At 51.2% G+C, this 18,701-nt stretch overlaps 1 protein-coding gene across 1 annotated transcript in view; it reads right to left on the bottom strand.

Moving 5' to 3' along the window:
- The window catches only part of LOC147112132 (protein Wnt-11-like), a 59,151-nt gene that overhangs the window by 29,633 nt on the left and 10,817 nt on the right, over nt 1-18,701 (bottom strand). Inside the window, exons 2-3 of the mRNA XM_085999706.1 lie at nt 8,901-9,097; nt 380-615 (exon numbers count right to left, since the gene is read on the bottom strand). Coding sequence (XP_085855832.1) covers nt 380-615; nt 8,901-8,983 — 319 coding nt within the window. The 5' untranslated portion in view covers nt 8,984-9,097. The remainder of the gene's footprint in view (nt 1-379; nt 616-8,900; nt 9,098-18,701) is intronic.

Raw genomic sequence — 18,701 nt, 5'->3', positions numbered from 1 at the left:
GACTGGAGTCACATATATAGGCCCAGACCGGGTGAGGACAGCAGCTTTAATTCCCTAAAGGACATTAGCGAACCAGTTGAATTGTTACGACAATCTGACAGCATCACGGTCACTTTTACTGAATTTTTATTTCCAAATTTTAAAAACTAAATTCAAATTCATAAAGTGAGAGTTGAACTCTTGATCTCTGGATTATTAGTCCAGTAACATAAACACTTTTGACTACCGTGCCACTAGCTCTCAGTTACATAACACTGGGGACTGCCCTTCAGTAGTAATCTATCAGTTGCGACGCGCTTTGGGATGTCCCGAGAAGATGATAAGGTTTCATATCAATGCAAGTACTTCCTTCATTTAACGCAGCCCCTATAATCATTACCTCGCTCCAGGTCTGGTGGAAAGTAGGGAGCCAGCTCGATGGAGGAGCAGTTCCACCTCATGTCGGAGAAGGTTTTCCGGCAGGTTTTCTTCACCTCTCGGGCTGCCTGGATGATGCTCTGCATGAGGTCCAGGTTGCTCCGGCACAGTTGTTGCTGAGCTGAGACCAGACCCTCTAAGTGCTTGCAGTTCTGGGTCTGATTGAAGGGGATTGACGGGCCAGTTTTGGCCAGAGCACTAGACGGGAAAACATACACAAAACATACAAGGGTCAGCCACTTTCGAACTTGGTACCTTGGAAGATGCAGTTGTTTATGGCTAATCGGGTCATTCATCCCAAAGAGCAAGTATGGGAGCCATAAACACGCGAGGGAGGCAGGAGTAGAAGGACATGCCGATAGGGTGAGATGAAGTAGGGTTTAGGAGGAGGCTTGTGTGGAGCATAAAGACCGGCATGGACCTGTTGGGGTAAGCCATTTAGGACAGGGATGAGGAGGAATTTCTTCACCCAGAGAGTGGTGAACCTGTGGAATTCTCTACCACAGAAGGCAGTTGAGGCCAATTCATTAAATATATTCAAGAAGGAATTAGATATATTTCTTAAGGCTAAAGGGATCAAGGGATATGAGGAGAAGGCAGGGACCGGGTACTGAATTTGGATGATCAACCATGATCTCATTGAATGGCGGAGCAGGCTCAAGGGGCCGAATGGCCTACTCCTGCTCCTATCTTCTATGTTGGGCCGAATGGCCTGTTTCGGTGCTGTTAAATTAAGTTGTACATAAGACCCGTAATGCAGCAACAGAGTCCAAGGCATTTCATATGGGGGGTGGGGCGGGGGCGGAGGGGAAAACCGACACTGTGCAGGATTTATGGGGAGATGACTGAAGACTTGTTTAAAGAGTTAGGCTTCGAGCAGCTTCTTGAAGGTGGGGAGAGATGTGGCAAGGCGGAGGGGTTAAGGAAGTGTCTTTCGGATGGGACGTTAAACCGTGGCTCCATCTGCCTGATCAGTTGGACGTAAAAGCACTATTCGAAGAAGGTTAGGGGGGTTGGCTGAGTGAATTGGCCAACGTTCCTACCTCAAACAACATCACTAAAGACAGTGATCATTCATTCATAGAATCATAGAAATTTACAGCACAGAAGGAGGCCATTCGGCCCATCGTGTCCGTGCCGGCCAATAAAGAGCCTAACCCAGCCTAATCCCACTTCCCAGCTCTTGGTCCGTAGCCCTGCAGGTTACGGCACTTCAAGTGCATATCCAAGTACTTTTTAAATGCGATGAGGGTCTCTGCCTCTACCACCCTTTCAGGCAGTGAGTTCCTGACCCCCACCACCCCCTGGGTGAAAAAAGTTCTCCTCAACTCCCCTCTAAACCTCCGACCAATTACTTTCAATCTATGCTCCCTGGTTATTGACCTCTCTGCTAAGGGAAATAGGTCCTTCCTATCCACTCTATCTAGGCCCCTCATAATTTTATACACCTCAATTAAATCTCCCCTCAGCCTCCTCTGTTCCAAAGAAAACGGCCCCAGCCTCTCCAATCTTTCCTCATAGCTAAAATTCTCCAGTCCTGGCCACATCCTGGTAAATCTCCTCTGTACCCCCTCCAGTGCGATCACCTCTTTCCTTTGCTGTTTTGTGGGACCTTGTGCACAAGAGGGACATCCCAAAGGATGTTCTTTCACTGAGGACGTGAAAGGTGCTATGTAAATGCGAGTTCTTTCTTTCTCCTAGCCTTAACATCTCTCCGTGTGAACACTGACCAATATAGACTTGCCGGGTGTCACCTCACGATGAGTGACAGTCACTCACTTTGCCGTGTAAACGTGACTTCCATCAGTCTTCAAAGCAAACCGAACTCAATGTGGTTTATGGTATGTTTGTAAACAATGTCACTCCTGTCAATCCTTACTCCAAGCACCTTCCTGATGTTGACAGCTCCTGCCAGTACTGGGTACAGTACACCAAGCAGGGACGACGCGGTGCTTTTAGCAGACTGCTCTGTCCTTTTGATTTGATTGCCGTAGAACCAGTATCGACATGTTGACTTCCAGTATTCGTACAACTAGAATAATACAACTTTGTAGCACGGGAGGAGGCCATTCAGCCCATCATGGTTGTGCCAGCTCCCTGAAAGCCATCCCCATTACCAGTGGTGGCATTCTGAGTCAGAAGGTCGTGGGTTCGAGTCCCACTCCAGAGACTTGAGCACATAATCTAGGCTGACACTCCAGTACAGTACCGAGGGAGCGCCGCACTGTCGGTCTACGTGGAAAATGCAGCAGCCAAATTGCACACAGCAAGGTCCCACAAACAGCAATGAGATAAATGACCATTTCTTTTTAGTAATGTTACCTTGAGGCTTGGCCAGGACACTGGGGAGAGGTTCGCTGCTCTTCTTCGAAACAGTGCCGTGGGATCTTTTACGTCCACCTGAGAGGGAAGACGGAGCCTCATCCAGAAGACGGCACCTCTGAAAGTCGCAGCACTCCCTCAGTACCGCACTGAACTGTCAGTTCATGATAATATGCCCAACTCTCTTGGAGTGGGACTTGACCCCACAATCATTCTAGGCTCAGAGGCGAGAGCACTGCCCACTGAGCCAAGGCTGACACCTTAATTTAAACAGCTGAAAAATTGGGAAAAATGTTACGGTGTTGGGAATCTACCCGCCCAATTCTCCTCTCCCGACACATGCGCCCAGGTGATTAAATGTCCTTAGACGCAGGATCAAGATAAACCCCTCTCCACTATCTCAAGATCTCTAGGGTTCTAATCCTCTCTCTGGCTACAGGGAGTTGGCCAAATTCTGTCCACGTATGCAGACCTCTTTTGAGGGTGGGTTTTTTTTGTGCAAAATTCTACCAAATGATTTATGCGACAGATGTCAAGTCATGTTGGGAACTTGGAAAAATAAAAGTCGGAGAATGTGGAAAATATTCACTGCTCACTTTGAGGGAACTTAAACAGCTCCCCAGGTCATTTCAATCAAACCTTATATCACATCAATCTGTCTAAGTGTGAGTGGACTGTGTTTCATTTTTTAATTCGCTCCCCTCGCTAGCCCCCCCCCTCCCCACTCTTTGCTCCTCTATTACCTCTTCCCTGTGGGCATTCACCACGTGTAAGTCTACATGGGCTTGGGTGGTATAAAATTTAGCGTTATCAGGGGACGTAAGGCATGGGGATTGTCCGGCACGCACGATTTCCCCTTTTGTTGACAATGTCAACTGTGGCTCAGTCGGTAGCACTCTCGCCTCTGAATCAGTATAGGGTTGTGGGTTCACAGTCCCCACTCCATCAGACTTGTAGTACATACTCCAGGCTGACGCTCCAGCGCCGTACTGAGGGAGTGCTGCACTGTCGGAGGTGCCATCTTTCAGCTGAGCACCCGTCTGCCCCCTCAGGTGGACGCAAGTGATACCACGGCCACGATTTGAAAGAAGAGATGGGGAGTTCTGGCCAGTGTTTATCCCTCAACCAACATCACTGAAACAGATGATTTGGTCATTACCCAGCCTCAACAGCTTTCTGGGGGAGAGAGTTCCAGATTTCCACCACCCTTTGTGTGAAGAAGTGCTTCCTGACATCACCCCTGAACGGCCTGGCTCTAATTTTAAGGTTGTGCCCCCTTGTTCTGGACTCCCCCCACCAGAGGAAATAGTTTCTCTCTCTCTACCCTATCGAATCCTTTAATCATCTTAAACACCTCAATTAGATCGCCCCTTAATCTTCTAAACTCAAGCGAATACCTTGGCCAATATTTATCCCTCAGCTAACATCACTAAAAACAGATGATCTGGTCATTATCACATTGCTGTTTGTGGGAGCTTGCTGTGTGCACGTTGGTTGCCGCGTTTCCTACATTACAACAGTGACTCCACTTCAAAAAGTACTTCATTGGCTGTAAAGCGCTTTGGGACATCATGAAATATAAAATAATTAATTTCTTGCTTTCTCTTTCTCTTTAGAAAGGATTCTGCTACCGACCATTTTGCGCCACCTCCTGCAGTTGAATTTCACCTCCTGCGTGTATGTCGTGAAACTGATCCTGACCCCACGTCCATTGTCAGCAGAGCCCAGGGGCCCTGGCTGGCTTTAACCCCAGGGAACTGCAGTGTACCCACAGCCTCGGTCAGATAACGCAACACAGCCCCAGGGCATTGAATGTGGGGGGTCCTCAGTAGTCTTCACTTCCACACTGGGGCAGCCCCATTGAAGGGAGTACACTTTAACAGATGAGTTAGACTCTGATGGTTAAAAAAAATGCGTCCCAGATGCAACATGAGGATGTGATATTATCTAACTTGGCGCCAAAAAATAATTAGACAAGGGGAGACCACAGAGCGCATTTTTTTGTTGTTATTCATTCCCGGGATGTGGGCGTCACTGGCATTTATTCACCATCCCCTAGTTTCCTTGAGAAGGTGGTGGTGAGCGTTCCTCTAGAACCGCTGGTAAGGGTTTGGGTACAAACTGAGTGGCTTGCTGGGCCAGTTTAGAGGGCCGTTGAGAGCAGTGTTCCCACGCCGACACGGACTGGTTGGGCCGAATGGCCTGTTTCTGTGCCATACGTTCCCTGTGTAATCCTTTAAGCTGCACGACTGCGCAGCCGTGCTTTCGCGCAGTCGCTCTGGATCTCCCGCACGGCCGGCCCACCGGCTTTCAAATGCAAAAAAATGCTCATGCGTGGATTTTTGAATGCGCCGCGCAGCCCAAAATATATTCGAGGGAACGTTGGTTGAAAGTCAACCACGTTGCTGTTGGTCTGGAGTCATATATAGGCCAGGCCGGGTAGTGGCAGCAGATTTCCTTCCCTGAAGGACATTAGTGAACCAGATGGGTTTTTACAACAATCCGATAGTTTCATGGTCACTTTTACTGACACCACCATACATCATACACTCACTCACACACACACACAGACACACATACACACACACACATAGACACACATATACACAGACACACACACAGACACCCGCACGCATGCACACACACACAGACACACATACACACACACAGACATACATACACAGTCACACACACACACACACACACACACATATATACACAGACACACACAGCAGACACACACACACAGACACACACGCACACACACAGACACACACAGCAGACACACACTCACATACAGACACACATAGCAGGCAGACACAGACACGCACGCATACATATACACTCACACACAGACACATATAGCAGGCAGACACAGACACGCACGCATACATATACACTCACACACAGACACATATAGCAGGCAGACACACACTCACACACAGACACACACAGACACACTCACACAGACGCACTCACACAGACACAGACACAGACACACACACACATATTTCCACATGTTTTAAACTGATTTTAAATTCTCAAACTACAATGGTAGGATTTAGAACTCCCATCCTACTGTGATTATCAGTCCAGGCCTCTGGATTACCAGTCCAGTAACACAACCACTGCACCACTGTATCCACCTGAACGAGCGACGGGAACGCTAAATCAAATTTGTTTACAGCTCTGCCGAAGCAACTAAGACACCCAAGCCCTGAAATTCCAAGGTCATTCCAGTGTTCCCCCACCGTAACTAAGGTCCTGGTGGTGTACGTTCACCAGTGTGCGGGACATAAGGAGCTGCGTGTATTGAGTGCAGAGACTCTGGTGGCATTGGCAAGCAGTCACTGTCACCTCACACATGGCCACTGGGCCATGGTACTGGGGGAGGGTTGGTGGGGGGGGGCAACTAGCAGAGCTCCATCTCAACACGGGGGGTGCGGGGGGATTTTGCCAGCCCTGGGGAGGTGGGTTTGGAGGCGGGACTGCCGGGAAAGTGGCAGAATCTGGGGGAGTTAAGAGGATTATCCCTATTCTCCAATAGAGGCGTGGGCTTCCTGATGTCGGGAAACCCTGCCAGGGTCACCGAGTTGAACAGTGGGTCCACGGGGGTCGGAGGGGTCCAAAAGTGCGCTGTGAAGGTGAGTGATGGGTGCAAGTGTGGAGAGGTAAGTATGTGAGGTGAGTGGAAAGTGATAGAAAATGTTTACTTACCTTTGTTTCTTCCTGCAGGCTTCAACAGTTGGGGATGCGGAGAGTCTCGCATCTCACCGGGAGAGATGACAGATGGCTGCTGCATTCTCAGATGCAACATCCATCTAATTTCTGCTCACAAGAGGGGTTTGATGAGTCTTGAGTACAAGAACTCATCAAACAAGAAAGAATGTCAGTGTTTGACAGCTTCACAGCTTGACAGATGAAACGTCATACGCTGACATGCTCTGTAACTGGCTTCCCCTTAATTGAACTGCTAAGCCTGCTGGGCGGGCATAACAAGGTCAATCAAGGCAAAATAGCGTGGGTTGGCCAGAAGTCGATGGAGGCGGGACTAAAACCCGACAAGCAGCAGTCCTGCCTCCAATGCGCCCCCATTGGCAAAATCGCCCCCGGGGAGTCACATGATCACCGTGGGGTCTCACATCCAGTTAGGTCTGTTTGGGCTAAGGTTTATTCTTTGCATTTTAGTGCAGTGGATTAGTGTCACTGGGGAGGGTTCGGACAACGACACAGTGATAAAGTAGGGTTTTCAATTCACAGGTATCAGTTCACTGAGACATTCTAAACACGCACGTAAAATATGTATACACACCATCCATCCCACATGTAGACACACACATATCATACATACACACATGTGACACACACATGACACGGCCATCTAAGACTGAGATAAGGAGGAATTTCTTCACTCAGAGGGTGGTGAATCTTTGGAATTCTCTGCCCCAGAGGGCTGTGGATGCTGAGTCGTTGAGTATATTCAAGGCTGAGAGCGATAGATCTTTGGACTCTAGGGGAATCCAGGGCTATGGAGATCGGGCGGGAAAGTGGAGTTGATGTCAAAGATCAGCCATGATCTTATTGAATGGTGGAGCAGGCTCGAGGGGCCGAATGGCCGACTCCTGCTCCTAATTCTTATGTTCTTATACACATACATACACACACGACACACACATCATGCAAACACATACACAGACACACAGAAACATAGAAGATAGGAGCAGGAGTAGGCCATTCGGCCCCTCGAGCCTTCTAATGAGATCATGGCTGATCATCCAAATTTAGTACCCTGTCCCTGCTTTCTCCCCATATCCCTTGATCCCTTTAGCCTTAAGAAATATATCTAACTCCTTCTTGAATATATTTAATGAATTGGCCTCAACTGCCTTTTGTGGTAGAGAATTCCACAGGTTCACCACTCTCTGGGTGAAGAAATTCCTCCTCATCTCTGTCCTAAATGGCTTACCTCTTACCCTTAGACTGTGACACCTGGTTCTGGACTCCCCGACCATCGGGAACATCCTTCCTGCATCTAGTCTGTCTAGTCCTGTTAGAATTTTGTAAGTTTCAATGAGATCCCCTCTCATTCTTCTAAACTCCAGCAAATATAAGCCCAATCGACCCAATCTCTCTTCATACGTCATTCCTGCCATCCCAGGTATCAGTCTGGTGAATCTTTGCTGCACTCCCTCCATGGCAAGAACATCCTTCCTCAGATAAGGCGACCAAAACTGCACACAATACTCAAGATGTGGTCTCACCAATGCAGCAAGACATCCTTGCTCCTGTACTCGAATCCTCTCGCTATGAAGGCCAACATACCATTTGCCTTCTTAACCGCCTGCTGCACCTGCATGCTTACCTTCAGCGACTGGTGCACAAGGACACCCAGGTCTCGTTGCACTTCCCCTTCTCCCAATGTATTGCCATTCAGATAATAATCTGCCTTCCTGTTTTTGCCACCAAAGTGAATAACCTCACATTTATCCACATTATACTGCATCTGCCATGCATCTGCCCAATCGCCCAACCTATCCAAATCGTACAGGAATTTCTCGGCATCCTCCTCACAGTACACAGGCCCACCCAGCTTTGTGTCATCTGCAAACTTGGAGATATTACATCTAGTTCCCTTGTCTAGATCATTAATATATATTGTGAATAGTTGGGGTCCTAGCACCGATCCCTGCGGTACCCCACTAGTCACTGCCTGCCACTCGGAAAAAGACCCGTTTATTCCAACTCTTTGCTTCCTGTCTGCCAACCAGTTCGCTATCCAAGTCAATACCTTACCCCCAATCCCATGTGCTTTAACTTTACTCACTAATCTCTTATGAGGGACATTATCGAAAGCCTTCTGAAAGTCCAAATACACCACATCCACTGGTTCTCCCTTATCTATTCTACTAGTTACATCCTCAAAAAATTCCAGTAGATTAGTCAAGCACGATTTACCTGTTGTAAATCCATGTTGACTTTGTCCGATCCTGTCACTGTTTTCCAAGTGCTCTGCTATTACATCTTTTATAATGGACTCTAGCATTTTCCCCACTACTGTACCAATGTCAGGCTTACCGGTCTGTAATTCCCCGTTTTCTCTCTACCACCTTTTTTACACCATGCACGCGCATCATACACGTGACACACATGGGGATACTTACAGCCATCGAATGGCATGACAGACCCTTGAGTTGAGCAGCAGAGCGCAAACAGAAGCCAGCACGCAACAAACGGCCAGTCTCATTCTGCCGACCGCGTCAGAACCAACCAACAGGAGGCAGATGGTCCCAAAACCTCTCCAAATCTGAATCGACCCCTGGTCCGCTCAGTGCCACGTGTCAGGAGCAGAGTGTTGAACCTGGAAAGTGTAAGTCAGGGGGTCAGCCATACAGTAAACATAAATTACACGCTGCGAATAATAAAGGAATCGCATGCTCTTTAAAAAATGTATTTCTAAAATTCTCCCCTGAAGCACTGACTCGAGCCGAGGTCCAACTCAACAACACAGCAGCTCTCCCAAACCTCACCCAAGGGACCGTTCATCACCTGTCAGGCAAAGCAGGGAGTGCGGTACTCCACAGCAAGGAGTCAGCCTTTGAGTCAGAAGGTTGGGCACGTAATCTAGGCTGACACTTCCAGTGCAGTACTGAGGGAGCGCCGCACTGTTGGAGGGGCAGTACTGAGGGAGCGCCGCACTGTCGGAGGGTCAGTATTGAGGGAGCGCCGCACTGTCAGAGGGGCAGTACTGAGGGAGTGCTGCACTGTCGGACGGTCAGTACTGAGGGAGTGCTGCACTGTCGGAGGGGCAGTACTGAGGGAGCGCTGCACTGTCGGAGGGGCGGTACTGAGGGAGCGCCGCACTGTCGGAGCGTCAGTACTGAGGGAGCGCTGCACTGTCGGAGGGGCAGTACTGAGGGAGCGCTGCGCTGTCGGAGGGTCAGTACTGAGGGAGTGCCGCACTGTCGGAGGGTCAGTACTGAGGGAGTGCTGCACTGTCGGAGGGGCGGTACTGAGGGAGCGCCGCACTGTCAGAGGGGCAGTACTGAGGGAGCGCCGCACTGTCGGAGGGGCAGTACTGAGGGAGCGCCGCACTGTTGGAGGGGCAGTACTGAGGGAGCGCCGCACTGTCGGAGGTGCAGTACTGAGGGAGCACCGCACTGTCGGAGGGACAGTACTGAGGGAGCGCCGCACTGTCGGAGGGGCAGTACTGAGGGAGTGCTGCACTGCCGGAGGTGCCGTCTTTCGGATGAGACGTTAAACCGAAGCCCCGTCTGTTCTTCCAGGTGGATGTAAAAGATCCCATGGCCACTATTTTGAAGAGGAGCAGGGGAGTTATCCCCGGTGACCTAGCCAAAATTTATCCCTAGACCAACATCATTGCTTGTGAAGAGTCTTGGGGCATGAAAGGCACCATATAAATGCTATTTTTTTTCTTTAATGTGTTTGCAAACAAGTTGTGAGTTCAGAATGTTAATATTAAACATGAGCACTGTCCTGGAGTGTCAGCCTGGATTTTGTGCTCAAGTCTCTGGGGTTGGACTGGAACCCACAACCTTCTGGCTCAGAGGCGGAGTGCTGCCCACTGAGCCACGGCCGACAGCTAATTTTAACTGCACAACATTAATTTTTAATTCAACAGAAGTAGTTAGCTGGTGTGCTCCACTGAGGGAAAAAGGTTTTTACACTTCTGCAATGACGGGCCTGTCGGAGTTTCACTGCAACACTAAGAAAAGGGGCCGTCAGTCCAGTTCCAGATTGTGCCATTGCAACGCTGGGGTGAAGCATTGGTAGTTACAGGACTGTCACTGTTACAGGACTGTCACTGATGGTGACAGTATCACACAGAAAATAAGTCACACACAGTTAAGTTGCACAGAAGTGTATCACGGAGGAAGTAAATCACGGAGGGAGTAAATAGGAACATAGGATCAGGAGGAGGCCATTCAGCCCCCTTGAGCCTGTTCCGCCATTCAATGAGATCATGGCTGATCTGCGACCTAACTCCATATACCCGCCTTTGCTCCACATCCCTTAATACCTTTGGTTAACAGAAAGCTATCAATCTCAGATTTAAAATTAACAATCGATTTCGCATCAATTGCTGTTTGCAGAAGAGAGTTCCAAACTTCTTCCACCCTTTGTGTGTCGAAGTGTTTCCTAATTTCACTCCTGAAAGGTCTGGCTCTAATTTTTAGACTCTGCCCCCTAGTCCTAGAATCCCCAACCAGCGGAAATAATTTCTCTCTGTCGACCCTATCTGTTCCCCTTAATATCTTGAAAACTTCGATCAGATCACCCCTTAACCTTCTAAATTCTAGGGAATACAACCCTAGTTTGTGTAATCTCTCTTCGTAACTTAACCCTTGAAGTCCGGGTATCATTCTGGAAAACCTACGCTGCACTCGCTCCAAGGCCAATATATCCTTCCTAAGGTGTGGTGCCCAGAACTGCTCCCAGTGCTCCAGGTGTGGTCTAACCAGGGCTTTGTACAGCTGCAGCATAACTTCTACCCCCTTGTATTCTAGTCCTCTGGATATAAAGGCCAGCATTCCATTAGCCTTTTTGATTATTTTCTGTACCTGTCCATGACATTTTAATGATCTATGTACCTGGACCCCCGAGTCTCTTTAGACCTCCACTGTTTCTAGTTTGTAGAAAGTAAATCACGCAGGAAGTAAATCCCGCAGCATTAAAGTCCTTATTGGGATTGTCACCAAAACGGTGAGTATTGATAACATTGGGAATCTCCTCCGTCATTGTACCAAGTGCTGCCTGAATACTGTGTTGGGCAACTGTGTGCGGTAGCGGTAAGCATGGCTAAAGAGACACCATTTTAGCCGTATGGAACAATTCTAATAAAAAAAACTCCTCACACACAATACAGGTAAATGTACCTCACACGTGCGTACATTCACTTAACAACCATCTACCACCATTCAGTAACCGAGGAAGTAAAGCACTCACAACGATTAACTAACACGTGCGCACTCTGCTTTTCGTCTTACCAATTTTACCAACAAACGCTCAAAAAGGCTAAAGTTCACATGCACACGCGGTGCGAGTATGAGTATTGAGATCATATGACCAACGACAGTGTCCATTACTCATTTTTTATTTACTAATAGAGATGTAAGTAACCACGACGTGTGTCAGCCGGGGCTCAGTGGGTCGCACGCCCCACTTCTGAGTCAGAATTTTGTGGGTTCAAGTCCCGCTCCAGAGACTTAATCTAACCTGAAACTCCAGGGAGTGCTGCACTGTCAGAGGGGCAGTGCTGAGGGAGCGCCGCACTGTTGGAGGGGCAGTACTGAGGGAGCGCTGCACTGTCGGAGGGGCAGTACTGAGGGAGCGCTGCACTGTCAGAGGGGTAGTACTGAGGGAGTGCTGCACTGTCAGAGGGGCGTTACTGAGGGAGTGCTGCACTGTCAGAGGGGCAGTACTGAGGGAGTGCTGCACTGTCAGAGGGGCAGTACTGAGGGAGTGCTGCACTGTCAGAGGGGCAGTACTGAGGGAGCGCTGCACTGTCAGAGGGGCAGTACTGAGGGAGCGCTGCACTGTCAGAGGGGCAGTACTGAGGGAGCGCTGCACTGTCAGAGGGGCAGTACTGAGGGAGTGCTGCATGGTCGGAGGGGCAGTACTGAGGGAGCGCTGCACTGTCGGAGGGTCAGTACTGAGGGAGCGCCGCACTGTCGGAGGGTCAGTACTGAGGGAGTGCTGCACTGTCGGAGGGGCGGTACTGAGGGAGCGCTGCACTGTCGGAGGGGCAGTACTGAGGGAGCGCCGCACTGTCGGAGGGGCAGTACTGAGGGAGCGCCGCACGGTCGGAGGGGCCGTCTTTCAGATGAGACGCTAAACCGAGGCCCCGTCTGCTCTCTCAGGTGGACGTAAAAGATCCCACGGCCACTATGGGAGTTCTCCCCGGTGTCCTGGGGCCAATATTTATCCCTCAAATTAACATCACTAAAACAGACGATCTGGTCATTATCACATTGCTGTTAGTGGGAGCTTGTTGTGCGCAATTTGGCAGCTGTGTTTCCTACATTACAACAGTGACTACACTCCAAAAAATAATTTGCAGTAAAGCGCTTTGGGACATCTGGAGGTCGTGAAAGGTGTGATAGAAATGCAAGTCTATCTTACATCTGGATTCCCAATTAGCCACATAGGGCTAGTGACTAATTGGATGACACTGATCTACGGAAATGTTGAATAGCCAGACATTGTTTATTCAGGGGAAATACTATTCAAGTATTCAAGACTCTTAAAGGAATAGATAACTTATACACTGATAATATGTTCAAGGTTCTCACACGCACTCTAGAATCAGGGGACACGCTCCCTAGATTAGAGAAGGCAAATTATCCACTCCAGAGGCTTGAGCAGATAATCTAGGCTGACATTTCCAGTGCCAGTAAGGAAGAAAGACTTGCATTTCTATAGCGCCTTTCATGACCACCGGACGTCCCAAAGTGCTTTACAGCCAATGAAGTACTTTTTGAAGTGTCGTCACTGTTGTAATGTAGGAAACCGAGGGAGTGCTGCACTGTCGGAGGTGCCGTCTTTTAGAGGAGACTTTAAACCGAGGCCCCGTCTGCTCTCTCGGGTGGATGTTAAAGATCCCAGCAAAGAGCAGGGGGGTTATCCCCGGGTGTCCTGGGTCAATATTTATCCCTCAATCAACATCACAAAAACAGATTATCTGGTCATTATCACATTGCCATGTTTCCTGTGGGCAAAGTGGCTGCCGTGTTTCCACATAATAACAGTGGCTACACTTCAAAAGTACTTCATTAACTGTAAAGCGCTTTGGGACGTCCTGAAGTTGCGAAAGGCGCTGTAGAAATGCACGTCTTTCTTTTCTTTTTCAACCATCGCTAGCACTATCGCAACCGTTTGTTGCCATTTCTTTTGACCCCGTGGCCTCTCTGAGTGAGATCGCCAATTGGTTCTGACTCTGGGCATTGCCATGCTGTCTGTATGGAGTCTGTCTCCGCGGAAAACCGCACAAGAGTGGCCTGCGGACATTGATGTCCCAAAGACCGGACCCGGTTTGAGCGTGAAGATAAGAGTGGCTTAAGTCGAAATTGAGCCGAGTGCCTACACGTGAATGGACAGCGTGTAACCCCACTGCACCCTCCTGTAATACCACCATCCTATGGCTAACTATCTACCAAATCAAAAAGTATACAAACATGTTTTAATTGGGCATAAAATGCTACTCCACCACGGCTGCACCCTTGTACATTTTCGCTAAATGGATTGTAGTGTTTGTGACCATTCGTAGGAACATAGGAAAGTGCAAAAGAAAGAAGAGCATTTCTATAGCGCCTTTCACAACCTCAGGACGTCCCAAAGTGTTTTACAGCCAATGAAGAACTTTTGAAGTGTGGTCATTGTTGTAATGTAGGAAACACGGCAGACAATTTGCGCACAGCAAGCTCCCACAAACAGCAATGTGATAATGGCCAGATCATCTGTTTTTAGTCACTCGGGATAACTCACCTGCACTTCTTCGAAATAGTGGCCATGGGATCTTTTACGTCCACATGAGAGGACAGACGGGGCCTCGGTTTAATGCCTCATCCGAAAGACGGCACCTCCGACAGTGCGGCGCTCCCTCAGTATTGCCCCTCCGACAGTGCGGCGCTCCCTCAGTACTGCCCCTCCGACAGTGCGGCGCTCCCTCAGTACTGCCCCTCCGACAGTGCGGCGCTCCCTCAGTATTGCCCCTCCGACAGTGCGGCGCTCCCTCAGTACTGTCCCTCCGACAGTGCGGCGCTCCCTCATTACTGCCCCTCTGACTGTGCGACGCTCCCTCAGTACTGCCCCTCCGACAGTGCGGCGCTCCCTCAGTACTGCCCTTCCGACAGTGCTGCGCTCCCTCAGTACTGCCCCTCCGACAGTACGGCGCTCCCTCAGTACTGCCCCACCGACAGTGCGGCGCTCCCTCAGTACTGACCCACCGACAGTGCGGCGCTCCCTCAGTACTGACCCTCCGACAGTCCGGCGCTCCCTCAGTACTGCCCCTCCAACAATCCGGCGCTCCCTCAGTACTGCACCTCCGACAGTGCGGTGCTCCCTCAGTACTGCCCCTCCGACAGTGCAGTGCTCCCTCAGTACTGCCCCTCCAACAGTGCGGCGCTCCCTCAGTACTGCCCCTCCAACAGTGCAACGGTCCCTCAGTACTGCCCCTCCGACAGTATGGCGCTCCCTCAGTGCTGCCCCTCCGACAGTGCGGCCCTCCCTCAGTACTGCCCCTCCGACAGTGCGGCGCTCCCTCAGTACTGCCCCTCCGACAGTGCAGCGCTCCCTCAGTACTGCCCCTCCGACAGTACGGTGCTCCCTCAGTGCTGCCCCTCCGACAGTGTGGCGCTTCCTCAGTACTGCCCCTCCGACAGTGCGGCGCTCCCTCAGTACTGCCCCTCCGACAGTGCAGCGCTCCCTCAGTACTGCCCCTCCGACAGTACGGTGCTCCCTCCGTGCTGCCCCTCCGACAGTGCGGCGCTCCCTCAGTACTGCCCCTCCGACAGTGCGGCGCTCCCTCAGTACTGCCCCCTCAGACAGTGCGGCGCTCCCTCAGTACTGCCCCTCCGACAGTGCGGCGCTCCCTCAGTACTGACCCTCTGACAGTGCGGCGCTCCCTCAGTACTGCCCCTCCGACAGTGCAGCACTTCCTCAGTACTGCCCCTCTGACAGTGCGACGCTCCCTCAGTACTGCCCCTCCGACAGGACGGCGCTCCCTCAGTACTGCCCCACCGACAGTGCGGCGCTCCCTCAGTACTGACCCTCCGACAGTCCGGTGCTCCCTCAGTACTGCCCCTCCAACAGTCCGGCGCTCCCTCAGTACTGCACCTCCGACAGTGCGGTGCTCCCTCAGTACTGCCCCTCCGACAGTGCAGTGCTCCCTCAGTACTGCCCCTCCAACAGTGCGGCGCTCCCTCAGTACTGCCCCTCCAACAGTGCAACGGTCCCTCAGTACTGCCCCTCCGACAGTATGGCGCTCCCTCAGTGCTGCCCCTCCGACAGTGCGGCCCTCCCTCAGTACTGCCCCTCCGACAGTGCGGCGCTCCCTCAGTACTGCCCCTCCGACAGTGCAGCGCTCCCTCAGTACTGCCCCTCCGACAGTACGGTGCTCCCTCCGTGCTGCCCCTCCGACAGTGCGGCGCTCCCTCAGTACTGCCCCTCGGACAGTGCGGCGCTCCCTCAGTACTGTCCCCTCAGACAGTGCGGCACTCCCTCAGTACTGCCCCTCCGACAGTGCGGCGCTCCCTCAGTACTGACCCTCTGACAGTGCGGCGCTCCCTCAGTACTGCCCCTCCGACAGTGCAGCACTTCCTCAGTACTGCCCCTCTGACAGTGCGACGCTCCCTCAGTACTGCCCCTCCGACAGTGCAGCACTCCCTCAGTACTGCCCCTCCGACAGTGCAGCGCTCCCTCAGTACTGCCCCTCCGACAGTGCAGCGCTCCCTCAGTACTGCCCCTCCGACAGTGCGGCGCTCCCTCAGCACTGCACTGGGAGTGTCAGCCTGGATGCTGGAGTCACCAGAGTTGGATTTGACCCACGGGACCAGCTTACATCAGAGGTGAGAGTGCAACCACTGAGCCACGACTAGCACCGTGTGATTGTGTTGATGAGGTGGTTGACTGGTTCTATCCTTGACTTCAGAGCACTTGGGAATAACACAACCACCATGGACAAGTCGCGAAGGTGAAGAATGGCCACTCGGACAAGGTGCGAGTGTGGCTGGGGCACTGGGAACCACATTCTAGCAAGGCGTCGCTGCCTTCGGGAAAGACGTGGAGAGGAAAGAAGAGAAAACTGGGAGAGGAGCAATTTCTAGTTAGGGATTGTGGGTCTCTTAGAGGTCTTTGGATATATAGGAAGCGGATAAAGAAAGAAAGGCCCACCTGGCCTCTGTCGCCTCACCTACTGGGTCCGACAGTTGTGTCTCTGTGATTGTTCGGTGTGCGGAGCCCAGTTTAGCAATGTGATTGCACAAAGGGCCTCAAATTGCTGAAAGATCGTCACAACAATTGGAGCAAGAGTCAACGGCTTCAGTTTTCCAGACCATTTCCCACTCCCCTCTGGGGGTCACCCCTTTCTGGGGGCTTGGTTCCACAGGTACCTACCCAACCAGCCACTGTTCACGCCTGAACTTGCTGCCGGCAGGTTATTCGGCCTTGGCAGCCTCGCAACCAGGCCCGATCCTACCCACACCCAGCATCCACATGCGCGCAATTCCAGCCTCACTGGACGATGATTCAGAGCAGGTAACCCTGGCTGATTTTTCCTCTTGCTAACCCAGACACTGAGGACAATTTTAGAACGCACAGATGATCGGCTAACTTGGCAGAGCCCAGGGACTGATCACTGGATAGCAATCAGGAGCAGCGACCCCGACTGCTTCTCCTACTCCCTCCCCCCACCACTGTCCAGTCCAAGTATGCTCGGGCCAATCTCACCTCTGAGTCAGAAGGCTGTGGGTCCGAGTCCCACTCCAGAGACTTCACATATATATAGGCTGACACTCCAGTGCAGTGCTGAGGGAGTGCTGCACTGTCGGAGGTGCCATCTTTCAAATGAGACATTAAACCGAGGCCCCATCTGCTCTCTCAGGTGGATGTAAAAGATCCCATGGCACTATTTCGAAGAAGAGCAGGGGAGTTCTCCGTGGTGTCCTGCCCAATATTTATCCCTCAATCAACATCACTAAAACAGATGATCTGGTCACCCTGCAACACCCTGCTGTTGACAAGCGGTCATGCAAAGTCATTTCCAGGGACAATAGTGAGTTTTATTTCCTCTGCGCTATTTTTAACCGCAGCAGTTCACACAGGGGAGGAAGATCCTGTTTGCAGGTTCTTAGCACAATCGTTAACACAATCGTTAACATAAATGAGATAACAGCCCGTTAAATTAGCATGGACTGGGATGAATGTGAACTCATTAACCTCGGTGCTAAAAATAGCAGCGAGAACATTTGAAAGCCATCAATATTATCACTACGCCTGTTCAGCAGGTTGCCACCAATACACTTTAGGAAAAAGCACATTAAGTCAATACATTTTAATACTGTGTGACGGGTTTGTGTCTTGGGTTAAATGCCCTGTTAGTACCGTATCCGACATCAACCAGACAAAAAAGAACGACATGCTCTGGAATTCCCACCCTAAGCCTCTTCGCTTCTCTACGTCTCTCTGCTCCTTTAAGATGCACCATAAAACCTATCACTTTCACCAAGCTGTTGGTCATCTGTCTGGAGTGTCAGCCGGGGCTCAGTAGGCAGCACTCGCGCCTCTGAGTCATAAAGGTTGTGGGTTCAAGTCCCCACTCAAGAGACTTGAGCACAAAATTCTAGGCTGACACTCCCAGTGCAGTGCTGAGGGAGCGGTGCACTGTCAGAGGGGCAGTACTGAGGGAGCGCCGCACTGTCAGAGGGGCAGTACTGAGGGAGCGCCGCACTGTCGGAGGGGCAGTACTGAGGGAGTGCAGCACTGTCGGAGGGGCAGTACTGAGGGAGCGCCACACTGTCGGAGGGGCAGTACTGAGGGAGCGCTGCACTGTCGGAGGGGCAGTACTGAGGGAGCGCCGCACTGTCGGAGGGGCAGTACTGAGGGAGTGCAGCACTGTCGGAGGGGCAGTACTGAGGGAGCGCTGCACTGTCGGAGGGGCAGTACTGAGGGAGTGCCGCACTGTCGGAGGGGCAGTACTGAGGGAGCGCCGCACTGTCGGAGGGGCAGTACTGAAGGAGCGCTGCGCTGTCGGGGGGGCAGTACTGAGGGAGCGCTGCACTGTTGGAGGTGCCGTCTTTTGGATGAGATGTTAAACCGAGGCCCTGTCTGCTCTCTCAGGTGGACGTAAAAGATCCTATGGCACTATTTCGAAGAAGAGCAGGGGAGTTCTCCCCGGTGTCCTGGCCAATATTTATCCCTCAATCAACATCACTAAAAACAAATGATCT

This window comes from Somniosus microcephalus, chromosome 10 (genome assembly GCF_052327205.1).
Source record: "Somniosus microcephalus isolate GS21.2 chromosome 10, FLI_Smic_1.0, whole genome shotgun sequence".
Classification (NCBI taxonomy): domain Eukaryota; kingdom Metazoa; phylum Chordata; class Chondrichthyes; order Squaliformes; family Somniosidae; genus Somniosus; species Somniosus microcephalus.
Note: the sequence above shows the minus strand (reverse complement) of the source record. Positions and strands in the feature narration are given on the sequence as shown.